At 44.2% G+C, this 15,071-nt stretch overlaps 2 protein-coding genes across 2 annotated transcripts in view; one reads left to right on the top strand and one right to left on the bottom strand.

Moving 5' to 3' along the window:
* LOC134446452 (U5 small nuclear ribonucleoprotein 200 kDa helicase-like) overlaps positions 1-3,706 on the bottom strand; it is an 11,692-nt gene extending 7,986 nt beyond the window's left edge. The window contains exon 1 of the mRNA XM_063195819.1: positions 3,701-3,706. Within this exon, the coding sequence (XP_063051889.1) occupies positions 3,701-3,706 (6 nt within the window). The remainder of the gene's footprint in view (positions 1-3,700) is intronic.
* A 314-nt stretch (positions 3,707-4,020) lies between these two features.
* Positions 4,021-15,071, top strand: part of LOC134446451 (tripartite motif-containing protein 16-like) — a 15,855-nt gene continuing 4,804 nt past the window's right edge. The window contains exons 1-5 of the mRNA XM_063195818.1: positions 4,021-4,608; positions 5,450-5,545; positions 8,120-8,353; positions 9,202-9,370; positions 12,203-12,222. Of these exons, the coding sequence (XP_063051888.1) occupies positions 4,021-4,608; positions 5,450-5,545; positions 8,120-8,353; positions 9,202-9,370; positions 12,203-12,222 (1,107 nt within the window). The remainder of the gene's footprint in view (positions 4,609-5,449; positions 5,546-8,119; positions 8,354-9,201; positions 9,371-12,202; positions 12,223-15,071) is intronic.

The raw sequence follows: 15,071 nt of genomic DNA, 5'->3' as shown, positions 1-15,071 counted from the left end.
ATGAAGATAAAGAGGAGGAGGGGGGGGGCGGGTCGGCAATGCAACGTGAATTTTCGAAACTGAAGACTTTACTTTTTTTGGAAGGAACATAGCTGTCCGACTCTTGATGGACCTGTCAAGCTTCCAGGAAAATGTGAGAAAAAGCAGAGTCAGTGTAGTTCAAGAGAAGCAAACATTAGGCTACATCTGAGGCGCTAGTAACAATATGGTCAAGCCAGCCGCCATTCCCAGCCGCCACTATCTGAAGCGTTATAGTAGGCTAATGTATGAATATGGTCAAGCCAGCCGTCATTCCCAGCCGCCGCTATCTGAAGCGTTATAGTAACGTTGTATGAGTATGGTCAAGCCAGCCGTCATTCCCAGCCGCCGCTATTCAAGCGTTACTAACGTTATATGAATATGGTCAAGCCAGCCGTCACTCCCAGCCGCCACTCCCCCACCCGCCGTTCAGGTAAATAACTTCACTTTTACACCATTCAAGTATTTGGCTGAAAGTAGACAACGTCGTAGGCTACAAAACACATGAAACCCGTAGTAATAGTATATGCGCGCACGTTGTTTTTAAACTGAAAGGCGGATGAACGAAAGGCGGCTGCCTTAACCGCAGTATAACCCAGTCATAATAGCCGTGAATGTCACTGCGCATTGTCCTCAATGAAAATTAACATGGCTAGAGAGCGCACTTTCGCGCATGGTGAAAAATAGCCTACAGTAGTAGTAGTTTTGGGTGATCATTCCTTGCACCACTAGCCCTATGACCTGGCTCCACAAATTAGTGGGGTAATTGTCAGTTTAATAGTCAAATACTAAATGTTATGTTTAAATGTAGGCTGTTACACATTTTGAGTGAAGGAAAAGGATTAGGCCTTATTTTTAGACTTAATTGATAATATTATTATTAGACCTATTCATAATAACAATGATAACAAATGATAATAATAATAATAATAACTAGGCTAATATTGGTGAAATATTAATATCATTATTGCTATTATTATAACGCGTGACTGCCGGTCCGCGGAAAAAAAAATGGGACTCAAACCGGTCCCTGGTGCTAAAAAGGTTGGGGAACCCTGCCCTAAGCTACCGGTTCCTGTGGGCCCCCCCAGAAGGCATATATTGTGACGAATTTACAGAGTCATAAGTTACATTATATTACATGACATTTCACTTAGCTGACGCTTTCATTTTATTCAAAGCGACTTAGAGTTATTATTTGTCAGGGTATTGGTTACAGTCCCTTGAGCAGTGTGGGGTTAGGTGCCTTGCTCAAGGGCACTTCAGCCATGGATGTGGGAGAGGTCAGGGGGAATTTGAACCTGCAACCCACAGATTGAAAGACCAACTCTCTAACCACTAGGCCACGGCTTCCCCAGTGTCGTACATTTACAGATGTACATTTACAGAGTTACAGTGTCATAATTATGGACAAGGAATTCATATTGATCTCTGAAGACAACAGATTTTTTTTCTAATATTGCGTCTTGTCACAATTCTGGATTTTTTCACTTTTGGCCAATCAGGTAGGTGGCAAGTGGGGCCATATCTAGCCTGTGGGGGCCCCCTGGCAGGTGGGGGCCCTAGGCTGCAGCCATATCTAGCCTGTGAGGGCCCCCGGGAAGTGGGGAGCCCTAGGCTGCAGCCATATCTACGTCGTGGGTGCCCCCTGGCAGGTGGGGGCCCCTAGGCCGCAGCCATATCTAGCCTGTGGGGGCCCCCTGGCAGGTGGGGGCCCTAGGCTGCAGCCATATCTAGCTTGTGGGGGCCCCCTGGCAGGTGGGGGCCCTAGGCTGCAGCCATAGGTAGCCTGTGTGGGGCCCCCCTGGCAGGTGGGGGCCCTAGGCTGCAGCCATATCTAGCCTGTGAGGGGTGGCATGTGGGGGGCCCTAGGCTGCAGCCATATCTAGCTTGTGGGGGGGGGCCCCATGGCAGGTGGGGGGCCCCAGGCTGCAGCCACATCTAGCCTGTGAGGGGTGGCATGTGGGGGGCCCTAGGCTGCAGCCATATCTAGCCTGTGGGGCCCCTGGCAGGTGGGGGCCCTAAGCTGCAGCCATATCTAGCCTGTGAGGGGTGGCATGTGGGGGGCCCTAGGCTGCAGCCATATATAGCCTGTGAGGGGTGGCATGTGGGGGGCCCTAGGCTGCAGCCATATCTAGCCTGTGAGGGGTGGCATGTGGGGGGCCCTAGGCTGCAGCCATATCTATCTTGTGGGGGCTTGTGTTGCTGACAAACAGTTTAATTTCAATCAACAATGCTACAGGAGCTGAGGAAGGCTGTGGAGACTCTCACAGTGAGAAACTGACCAGAGGAGAAGACAATCTGCAGCAGGTTTCTGGTTATGCAGTGAGAACTGACCAGAGGAGTAGACAATCTGCAGCTAGTTTCTGGTTATGCAGTGAGAACTGAGCAGAGGAGAAGACAATCTGCAGCAGGTTTTCTGGTTATGCAGTGAGAACTGACCAGAGGAGAAGACCATCTGCAGCAGTGAGAAGTGACCAGAGGAGAAGACAAACTGCAGCAGGTTTCTGGCTATCAGGCTTTGGATCTAATGCTGTTTGCCAGAGGAACCCCACCTCACAACCACAGGCTGACATGGCTTACATGCATTTAGTCACAGTGTAAACAGGCTGACATGGCTTACATGCATTTAGTCACAGTGTAAACAAATCAAACACTTTGCAAAGCAGCTGGATTCATAATCAACATTACAATAGTTACTGTAGTATACTAGTTATATAGTAATTATATGCTCCTGTGTGTGTGTGTGTGTGTGTGTGTGTGTGTGTGTGTGTGTGTGTGTGTGTGTGTGTGTGTGTGTGTGTGTGTGTGTGTGTGTGTGTGTGTGTGTGTGTGTGTTTGTGTGTATGTGTGTGTGTGTGTGTGTGTGTGTGTGTGTGTGTGCGTGCATGCATGCGTCTGTGTGTGTGTGTGTGTGTGTGTGTGTGTGTGTGTGTGTGTGTGTGTGTGTGTGTCTTATCAGTCTGGTGCTGACAGCGGAGATTTTTTTTATTGCTTTCTACATGGACGCAGGGTGAGTCTATAACGAAACGTCAAGGACAGCAGTTGGATAATGCCAATAAATCGTTGGTGGATAACAGGAATGTATCCTGGGGGCAATGTATAGGTGGTGTTTGGAAAAGTGTAACACTAGCCCCATACGACTTTGTTGCTGTCGATCAATTTAGACAGCAATGCACTCTGGATGAAAATGCTGCATGACGGTTAGATTTCTTGTCAAACTTCAAAATTTCGGTCATGTTGCGTGGACGAGGTGACATGTCACATGGTGTCAAACTATCGCGGGATGAATGCGACTGTAGTCAGATCTGGCAACCTCTGCAGTTGCTTATCCCCTTCAACGCTCGTCTGCAGACCGCCTCCGAGGTCACGCTCCCATGAACTGGTTGGTCAACAACTCACTCACGTGTGTATATGAGTCTTGTCTCACACCCCTACACAGGTTTGCACTGCTCCCCACTTCAGCTCCTCCTGACTGCCTGTACCCCCACTCCTCACACGTGGTGTGTTAGTAGAGCAAACTGGTGCGAGGTCATCGTCTCGTTCATATTTGTAGCCGACTTTAAATGCGCTGTATTTAATACCACCCACGTCGTGACAACAAGTTCTTTGTGACGTACTTCATCAATGTTGATCGACAGCAACAAAGTTGTATGAGACTAATGTATTGCACTCGTCACACCGTCATCATCACACCTGGTCCCGCCTTCCGCCTCCCTGATGACAAGGAAGATTCTGATTGGCCAATCCCCAACCCCTTGATCCCCAGGCTCCTCCTTACAGGAAGTCAGCTGTCACTCTGTTGTCGCTCCTTAGAGTGCACTCGTCACACCGACTTCATACCTGGTCCTACCTTCCCTCTTCCTGATAGCAAGAATGATTCTGATTGGCCAATCCCCAACCCCTCCCTCCCTGAGCTCCTACTTAGTGTTCTGAGGTAGTCAGCTGTCACTCTGCTGCTGCTTCTCAGAGTGTGCACTTGGTGTTCTGTAGAGCTACAACATGGCGTCAGCGTCTTCTCTTGAGGAGGACTCCTTCACTTGTCCAGTCTGTCTGGAGCTGCTGAGGGATCCGGTGACTATTCCTTGTGGACATAACTTCTGTATGAGGTGCATTAATGGCTGCTGGGATCAGGAGGACTGGAAAAGAAAATACAGCTGCCCCCTGTGCAAACACACCTTCGACTCCAGACCTGTCCTCTACAAAAACCCTCTGATGGCTGAAATGGTGGAGAAGTTCGGGAAGACCAGCATCCAAGCTGCTGCTCCTGCTCGCTGTTATGCTGGACCTGGAGATGCGGCTTGCGATGTCTGCACCGGTAGAAAACTTAAAGCTGTTAAGTCCTGTCTGGAGTGTTTGGTATCCTACTGTGACACTCACTTGAGAGTTCATGATGAAGCTATCCCAGGTAGAAATCACACCATGGTCGATGCCACAGGCCAGCTACAGGAGATGATCTGTCCCCGTCATAAGAAGGTTTTTGAAATATTCTGTCGCACCGACCAGAGTTGCATCTGCTACCTGTGTACAATGGACGATCATAAAGGCCATGACACCATTGCCGCTGCGGCAGAGTGGAGTCAGAAAAAGGTAAGAAATATGTATTTACAAATATCTTTGGGTACTCATTTGTATAGTTTATGTAGGCCTGTATGTGTACATTGTAATAATAGGTCTTACACAAGAATAAACTAAATGTATATTTTTAATGTTTTGGGGATGTGAACAAGGGAGTGCTAACTAGATAAAAGGTTCAGAGTCCAACACACTGTAAAACATTAGCAGGCCAACTTTAAGCCATAAAGTCATAAAAGGCCATAAAGTAGCCTGCTGTGTTATCTACAGGATCTGAACCAGCTAACGTTCTTTACAGCAAGTTGTCACCAAATAATTTCTGGGTGAAACGGCATGACTGAATTCATTCAGCAATCTTTTTTGAACAAACGTGCCCTTGACCTCATCACAAGCCTACCAACACACACGGTAGTATTAAAAATGTAAATAGACAAATGACCCCGATTGCTACTAAGCACTAGCCTGGTCCTGACCGTCCCATAATACTACCATTTAATTTCATATTCATTGTCTGGAAGTTGTGTGATCTGACGCGTTTGCAGGAAGTGGGGCGTTTGCACTCAGTTATGGTTTGAAATGATTGGACAGCCCTGACCCAATCCCCGACAGTTACTCAAAAACAACATATCGCAGACCAGAGCCATTGGCTGTCCAATCAATTAGTGAATGGGCAGCATGAATTCTGGAAAATAACAACTAAAAATCTCACATAGTGCCCCTTTAAGGTAGTAGTATGAATTTAAATCGGTGGAAAAATAAATTGGACATCAGCAAATCACAACACATTTCTGACTCAGCTGGATGTTCCAAGCAAAGTGTTCATGATCGTGCTGTTTGTTGTTGTCTTGTGTTCCAGGAGGGGTTGGGTCAGAGCCAGAGGAGATGCCAGCAGATAATCCAGTTGAAGGAGAAGGAGCTTCGGGAGCTTCGGAAGGCTTTGGACACTCTCAAGGTGAGAACTGACCAGAGGAGAAGACAATCTACACCAGGGTGTTTCTAGTTATGCAGTGAGAGAGTAATTGTGAAGAGATGTAACACTCAGGTTTCAGGTTATGTGGTGAGATAGTAGTTATGAAGAGATGTGACACAAGCATGACTGAGGCGTTAATGCTGTTGGTCGAGTTACAACCACAATAACACAAACATTGCTTGCCATGACTTAGTCAATGTCTTGTATTGTACTGTACATGTAGCCACTACTCATGACCTGTGTGTCCAGACTGGCATCAGGTAAAGGCGTATGTATCTCACGCCAAACTGGCATCACGTAAAGACGTATGTATCTCAAGCCAGACTGGCATCAGGTAAAGGCGTATGTATATCACGCCAGACTGACATCATGTAAAGACGTTTGTATCTCACGGCAGAATGGCATCATGTAAAGACGTGTGTATCTCACGCCAGACTGGCATCATGTAAAGACGTATGTATCTCACGGCAGAATGGCATCATGTAAAGACGTGTGTATCTCACGCCAGACTGGCATCATGTAAAGACGTATGTATCTCACGCCAGACTGGCATCAGGTAAAGGAGTATGTATCTCACGCCAGACTGGCATCATATAAAGGCGTATATATCTCACGCCAGACTGGCATCATGTACAGTCGTATGTATCTCACGCCAGACTGCCATCAGGTAAAGTTGTATGTATCTCACGCCAGACTGGCATCATGTAAAGGCTGTGTATCTCACGCCAGACTGGCATCATGTAAATATGTGTATCTCACGCCAGACTGGCATCATGGAAAGGCGTTTGTATCTCACATCTCACGCCAGACTGGCATCATGTAAAGGTGTACGTATCTCATGCCAGACTGGCATCATGTAAAGGCGTATGTATCTCACGCCAGATTGGCATCATATAAAGGTGTTTGTATCTCACGCCAGACTGGCATCATGTAAAGGTGTATGTATCTCACGCCAGACTGGCATCATGTAAAGCGTATGTATCTCACATCAGTGCATTCCTCGTTGAGGTGCGATGCCTTGGCCAGTTAAGTCGTGGTGCAAAGCGCTTTTGTCACTTGGCGAGGTTCACATAGTTTTCCCTCCGCGTCACCAAAATTGTCGCCACGGCAAATTTCGGTGAAAATGCTCTCCTTTACCCTTACAAAAACCATGCCTGACCCTAACTTGCCAGTAAAGTATTGTGTCTGCTGCTTTACTTTTGCCAACAACAGCAAAACCAGCAAGGGTGAAATTGTGCCCAGACCAAAACCACCCCTAACCCCAACCTGTCACAGGGCGTTGTGGAGGACGAGTCAACATGCAAAGATGTGCGTCAGATGGTTCAAGTTCAGTGCGTTGATGAATCTGATATCTTGTTGAAAGAAGCTGTTTCCCAGTCTGCTTGTGTAGCACCGCGTGCTGCTGTAGTGCTTCCCTGATGGTAGTAGGGAGAAGAATTTGTGGTCTTCGATGGTGTTCATTGCTCTGAAAGGCCGGTATGGGTGATCTGGTGAATGTGTCGAGTCTGATAGCTTGCTGAAAGAAGCTGTTTCCCAGTCTGCTTGTGTATCACCGCATCACTTACCTGATGGTAGTGTGCCTCACCTGGCTTATTCATCACTTACCTGATGGTAGTGGGCTTATGCATCTCTTATGGGGAGAACAGTTTGTGTGCTGGGTGGGTGGGATCTTTGTTGATTTTCATAGCTCTCTTGGAACAGGGTGAAATGTTCAGGTCCTGAATGGCTGGAAGGGGTGATCTGGTGATCTTTTCGGAAGTCCTCACCATCCTCTGTAGTGCCATCTTCTCTGCAGCTAGAGAGCTACCGTGCCAGACAGAAAGGCTGCTGGTCAGGATGCTCTCAATTAGAGATGTACAGGATCCAAGATCCGGTTCCGGATCCGGCAGGATAATAGGGTTTTTCAGACTATCCTGATCCGGCAGGATCTTAAGCCGTGGATCCGGTATCCGGCAGTTACCTAAAAATCAGGATCTGGGACATCACTACTTTTTATGTTGCCTAGACTTTTCAGTCAGTCTTTCACAACCCCAATCGCTGCATGGAGTGAAAGCCCTTTGGAAGCGGCTGTTGAAGGCAGTGTGGCAGTAAGCCAATGAATCTTAAAAATAGTTTGCGCCAACGTAATAAAAAGGGCCCACGTGTGCCAGTTGGCTATGTGTTTCGACCCTTTCGTAGGATCCGGTATCCGGTTCCGGATCCGGCAGGATCTTAAGCAGTGGATCCGGTATCCGGCAGGATCCTAAAAATCTGGATCCGGTGCATCTCTACTCTCAATGGCACCCCATGTAGCAGTAGGTGCAGTTGAAGAGTTTAGTTTGGGCTGGCGTGGCCTTTTGTATGTGGTGTTGTGTTTTTTTCTTCAAACAAGCTGAAGACAGTGTGTGTGTGTGTGTGTGCGCGTGTTTGTGTGCGTGTGTGTGTGTGTGTGTGTGTGTGTGTGTGTGTGTGTGTGTGTGTGTGTGTGTGTGTGTGTGTGTGTGTGTGTGTGTGTGTGTGTGTGTGTGTGTGTGTGTGTGTGTGTGTGTGTGTGTGTGCGTGCGGGTGTCATATCAGTCTGGTGCACAGACAGCAGTGGAGGAGAGTGAGAGGATGTTTACTGAGATGATCCGCTCCATTGAGAGAAGGTGCTCTGAGGTGACAGAGCTGATCAGAGCTCAGGAGAAGGCTGAGGTGAGTCGAGCTGAAGGACTCCTGAAGCGACTGGAGCAGGAGATTGCTAAACTGAAGAAGACAGATGCTGAGATGAAGCAGCTTTCACTGACTCAGGATCCCATCTACTTCCTCAAGGTAGACAATACCTGATATATCTAAAAATGAGTTCTTGGGTTAATCAGTTAAATTACCAAAAGTTTTATTACAATGTTCACCTTAATTCTGGTATGCAGTCACTCATTTCACTTTGGTTTATTTTGGACTACTTCTAAAGATGATTGAATTTGGTAATAATGATATATCTTGTAAGTAAGTGATTATATTTTGGTGGTGAATTCTACAAAGATTCTTCACCATTGCTGCACAAGGTGAATTTTGATGTTCCAGTTTTGAACTCCACAAAAACGAGGCAGAAAGACTCGAAGAAAAATAGAGTGTAACATTGTGCGTGTGTGCGTGTGCGTGTGTGTGTGTGTGTGTGTGCGCGTGTGTGTGTGTGTGTGTGTGTGTGTGTGTGTGTGTGTGTGTGTGTGTGTGTGTGTGTGTGTGTGTGTGTGTGTGTGTGTGTGTGTGTGTGTGTGTGTGAAAATTAGAGTGTAACATAGTCCAGTGTTCTATCACACAGCTTCCTCGGCAGAGGTCTGCACTCTCTGGGTGCATTTCTAGTTAATATCACCAAAAGGCTATTTTTACCTGATCCGTACAGTAGCTCTGCGGCTGCGCATCAGTAAAATAATTGTTTTGGTTTTGTTCATGGAGTGGGTGGATAATTGTTAACAATAATTTCAATGACAAAATGGTAACATACTTTCGATTAGAACATCTTCTGTACATTTATGAACATTTCTTAGAGTCTACCGTTCTTGTTTTCATCTATTGTAGCCATGGCCAGAATTTCAAATTGAATTTCAAAATAATTCATCACATGAAAAAGGCCAATTGGAAATGATGACTCTTGTCCTATACCAATGGTCTCTGTGCAGAACATGGTGTCCATCCCTGGTGATCCAAGCAGTGCTGTGACCAGAAGGACCTTCAGCCAAAATCGCTTCTTTGAGCCCGTGCAGAAATCTGTTTCTGCACTGAAGATGCAGCTGAATGAGAAATTGGATTCGATCTTCAAGCAAGAACTAGTCAAGATATCTGCAGCAGGTTGGACAAATGGGATTGGCATTTAAACACATATTCAACATGCTTACTGAACAGCTGGCATAATCACATATTCAACATTCTTATTGAACAGCTCACATAAACACATATTCAACATGCTTATTGAACAGCTGGTATAAACACATATTCAACATGCTTATTTAACAGCTGGCATGATCACATATTCAACATGCTTATTTAACAGCTGGCATAATCACATATTCAACATGCTTATTGAACAGCTGGTATAAACACATATTCAACATGCTTATAAGTAGCTGGCATGATCACATATTCAACATGCTTATTTGACTGCTGTGTATTACTCATGACTTACAGCAATGTTCTTCTTTATCTCACAACAGCAACTAAGGCACAGATCACAGCACGTGAGTAATTTGTGTGTGTGTGTGTGTTACGGATGAGCATTGGCAACAATCTCACGATACGATACACATCCCGTTTGTATTGATACGTGTATCGTGAAGAGGTCTGCGACGATGTATCCCGCTCCCGATATTTTGAACACACCCCTAGTGTGTGTGTGTGTGTGTGTGTGTGTGTGTGTGTGTGTGTGTGTGTGTGTGTGTGTGTGTGTGTGTGTGTGTGTGTGTGTGTGTGTGTGTGTGTATATGTGTGTGTGTGGGTGTTTAATTTACAGTGCATTCCAAATGGTTGTTCATGCTGTGTCCATTGTTTGTAGGATGGATTTGATTCATTATTTTTCTTTTCTTATCTACCAAATGGATGTTGTTCTCCAGTAGAGAGTGCTCTGATCTTCATGTTGGTTCTTGCTATGCTATGCAGAGGAAATTTATGTTTGAATAATCAACCTCATATTCCACACGTAACAGTAACCTGTTGTAATACGTTTGCTATCCTGAAAGGAATGGGTGGATTCAAACACAGGGTGGCATGTCCTGATCTGAAGACAGAATGTCGTCGCCAAATTTAAAACTTAATTACAATAGTGTTCATGTCTGATTGACTCGGTTTTAATTGTCTTTACCGGTTCAAATTGTAGGCATGCAAACTCTGTATCCTAAGGATACCCGTTCCTGACTTGAATAGTGCAGAAATAAGTTAGGGGCGGATTGGGAGATGGTGAATGCAAGACAGAAAAAAAGTCGAGTTTAAATTCACGTGGTGGTCTTGTTTAGGGCTCACACTTGTGTTATTATCAAATGCCCTATCAAATGCCCAATGCTAAATAAAACATGCAATTTGCTGACTGTATTTCTACTACTACTAAAACTTGGGGAGGGACAAGCACGGAAGCACAAGCAGACGCACAAACACAGGCAGACGCTGTTCTGCAAAAGCAGTGCTATACTGCCCCCGTATTCCGAATGTCCACAGTGTGTAATGACCACGGTACGCTTCCGCGGTAAGGTAATGACGTGAGCATATTGAAGTGACAACATCTGTAGATAGTGCTCCGATCTTCATGTTGGTTCATGCTATGCTATGCAGAGGAAATGTATGTTTGAATAATCAACCTCATATAGTAACCAGGGCTTGAGACTGGCACCTGCCAACTAGCCAAATGCTGGTAAAACTTGGCTGTATACTGTAATACTTTCAGAGTCACTAGCCAATTAGGCTGGCAGCTTATTCCTTGGTATGACATACGAATCACAGTAGACTATATTCTGTTGTTTGCCCCTTGTGTATAAATTGTTTGTAACTCAGTTTCTATTTGCTTGATTGTTTGTAACTCAGTTTCTATTTGATTGATGTACTTTCATGTAGAAAGCTATACACTCTTCTTGTTTTAGCACCTCATCTTCTGAGGTTAGACGTACACCATCATGATAAAGACAAAAAAACAATTTAAATTCTGTGGCTAGTGGAATACCTGAATGGCTAATGGCTTGGGAAAATCACTAGCCACAGTGGCCGGTGAGTAAAAAAGTTAATGTCAAGCCCTGATAGTTACCTGTTGTAATAGGTTTGCTCTTCTGAAAGGAATGGGTGGATTCAAACACAGGGTGGCATGTCCTGATCTGGGGTCCGTATCTCAAAAGTGTCTTTGCTAACGACGTTAGCAAAATCCTTCGTAAGAGCGACTCAAGAGCGACGCTCACCACTACGTCCAAGGTAATGGTAAGACGGTCTTAAGACGGTTAGCAACGACAAGAATCGAGAAACGGACCCCTGCTTCACACATTGTCGGTGCCCGACAGGTTCCCTTTGCACATGCGAGAATTTTTTCTTGATCTGTTCCATTAATTTTTTGCTTTCTCGTTTTAAGTGTTTATTTTGCAGGAAGTCTGTTTTATAATAATATAGAACCGTCACAGAAACGCTGAACTGGTCAGCTAACCAACTAACAATTCAGAGCATAATGCCACGTTATTTACAGCGACAAACGGCATTTGATGTAAAACAACGATATAAAGTAAAGGTATAAAATAAATACAAAACATGTCTCTTCGTGCTAATGTTCTGACGGCTGCAAAATAAACATTTAAAACGTGAAAGTCATAAGGGAACACATTGGGCAGGGGGAACGCGTTGGGCACCTACAGACATCACTCATTATTCTACCAGGAAATAAAAGATGACATATTTGAAGCTTCAGTCATCTTGTAGTCGTAAACTTCTTAATTGAATAATGGAAGAGAAGGAAATTTGCTGTTTGCAAAACGTTTGACGGGGTCTGTAACCAAGGACACACACCAGTTGATTGTGTCAACGTTTATATTATCCTAACTTTGGCTTTACCTTGTAGGATATTATATATTTATAATTAATTATAGTTTCCTGACATTACCAGGCCTCCCATGGATGTAAGGTCTGTATGGCTGAATGTGTCTCTGTGTTGTTCTACAGATCCTGATCCTGAACTTCCAGTGAGAAGAGCAGACAGCAGGAAAGGCCTGCCACCACAAAGTAAGTCATTACGCAGGACCTCTAACAGCCTTTAATTCAAACATGCTGCCAATGACATGATGCCAACACAGCCTTGCTCCATTTTTTCTCTCTCTCTCTCTCTCTCTCTCTCTCTCTCTCTCTCTCTCTCTCTCTCTCTCTCTCTCTCTCTCTCTCTCTCTCTCTCTCTCAAACACACACACACACATGATTGATGTAGACTCATAATGTCACATAATGACACCTTGTTACGTCCTAGTATAGATTAATCTGTAAGTGTAGAAACATTTCCTACCGATTTGGTGGGGTGTTTTTTTACTTCTAGGAAGAAATTAAAACAAACCCAGCTGTTTCCAACTTTTTCATTATTATTTAATGGTAAAATCCAAGATGGCTGCCATTTTAAAAAATGTGTTCCTGTTCATATTAAAACTGTCCCAAGAGTGGGCAATTTTAATAGCTCTCTTAAATACAGGGTCAGCCTGAAAAAAATAGTTGGCTTGTTTGAAACGGTGAGGACTCTCCCACAGAGATGAATGGGAATTGACCATTTTCCACAGCATTAGTACCAATGTTCATTCACCAATCCTATGTACGGATTACCTATTTAGGTCATGTATTTTAGATTTAGTGGAGAGAAAAAAATAATTTCCTGACTTGTGGATAGTCCTTCATTGATTGAACTCTTAAATAAAATCAAAAGCCTTTTTATTATTATTATTATTATTATTATTATTATTATTATTATTATTATTATTATTATTTTTACAGAATCTCAAATCTGAGATAGACATGGAGCGCTTGCTGTTCATGTCAGGAACCACCGTCAGCACTGGGTGCTGGGCACCTTTAAAGATTAGATGCTAGAATCGCCTCTGGTCTTGTCTATCAAAACAGCCTTACTGGTCACTTTGGCTTCTTCTAAGCGTGTGAGTGAATTCCATGCCCTGTCGGTTAACCCCATGTGTTTATCCCTGAAATTCCCACCTCTTTCAATTGTGATGCATGCCTACTGTGCACCCCCTTTCTCTTCCCTGGAACAGAGTCACCAAAATGCCCTGTCCGTGCGTTACACCTCTACATGAGCAGGACTAACATGTTCAGCCATAGCCCTAGCACATGTGTCTCAGGGGCGCGTTACATCTCTACATGTTCAGCCATAGCCCTAGCACATGTGTCTCAGGGGCGCGTTACACATCTACTGTACATGTGCAGGACTAACATGTTCAGCCATAGCCCTAGCACATGTGTCTCAGGGGCGTGCTCCCCCTGCTCATCTAAGGGATCACTCTACCAGAGCAGTGGCCACGTCCTGGGCACTTTTAATGTAATCAGTTTTCCTTGGTGTTATTAACAATTGTTATATGACTATGGGAGTTAAAACAATTTTTTTCCCATAAATTGCTCCCCGCACCTCCGCCCCCCCCTCTGAACCTATAAATGAGTTCGCAATTACCGGCGCGAAATGCATTATGGGTAATATTCGCCATTTTGAGAGATAAACAAAACAGCGTTGCCCCGGGATACATTAAAACTCGCATGATATTTTATCTAGCCGGGTTACTCCGAGCATGTAATGTTGACAACAAACAATTCACACAACCATTTAACAACCCCAAATTACTCAACATTTCGCTGGTAGGTCAAGGATGGTCTTGGGGTTGAAAACAAGACATTTTTGAACTTTTTAAGTGAAACCAGAATTAATTAACGAACTTGTTTTGGAGAGATGTCTGGTAAACTAACAGAATGCTAACTATCCGGGTTGCTAGCTAAATCCGATTATGTAATGTTGACAACAAACAAGTCACACAACCATTTAACAACTCCAAATTACTCAAAATTTCGCTGGTAAATCAAGGAGGATCTTGGGGTTGAAAACAAGACATTTTTGAACTTTTTAAGTGAAACCAGAATTTAATAACGAACTTGTTTTGGAGAGATGTCTGGTAACTAACAGAAGACTAACCATCCGGGTTGCTAGCTAAATCCGAGTATGTCATGTTGACAACAAACAAGTCACACAACCATTTAACAACCCCAAATTACTCAAAATTTCGCTGATAGATCAAGGAGGGTCTTGGGGTTGAAAACAAGACATTTTTGAACTTTTTAAGTGAAACCAGAATTTAATAACGAACTTGTCTTGGAGAGATGTCTGGTAACTAACAGAAGACTAACCATCCGGGTTGCTAGCTAAATCCGAATAATAATGTTGACAACAAACAATTCACACAACCATTTAACAACCCCAAATTACTCTAAATTTTGCTGGTAGATCAAGGAGGGTCTTGGGGTTGAAAACAAGACATTTTTGAACTTTTTAAGTGAAACCAGAATTCATTAACAAACTCGTTTTGAAGAGATGCCAGTTAGCCCACACATAGCTATGTCTTCAGTACAGCTTTACATGTCCTTCTTAAATTGAACGTTTCATTAATTTATTCTACCAGTTCATGATATAGCTTCATTAATCACCTGTTGCCACTGTATGTCATCGTCTATCCATGAAACTTTATTCAAAACTTAATTCAGGCTGTCATTTTGATGGTCTCAGTCACCAGAATTGATAAGCGCAGCAACTATAGATGGCATAACGGAGAACGGCACACTTCAGCAATGGCGACAGTGCACAATGGCGGCACCCATGAATCGCAATGCAATCATTCTAAAATCTACAGAAAGCACCACTTTTACCCCACTACAAAATCCACAAAGTATGACATTTATTTACTTAATTTACTGGTGTGCAGCTCAGTGTCCTACCGCTTTGGGAAGGCAGGATCTGGTATCCACGCATTTGTTTATCTACCGTTTTGCGTTGCTAGGT

This window comes from Engraulis encrasicolus, chromosome 3 (genome assembly GCF_034702125.1).
Source record: "Engraulis encrasicolus isolate BLACKSEA-1 chromosome 3, IST_EnEncr_1.0, whole genome shotgun sequence".
Classification (NCBI taxonomy): Eukaryota; Metazoa; Chordata; class Actinopteri; order Clupeiformes; family Engraulidae; genus Engraulis; species Engraulis encrasicolus.
The sequence above is the reverse complement of the archived record's forward strand: the minus strand, read 5'-3'. Positions and strand labels throughout refer to the sequence as shown.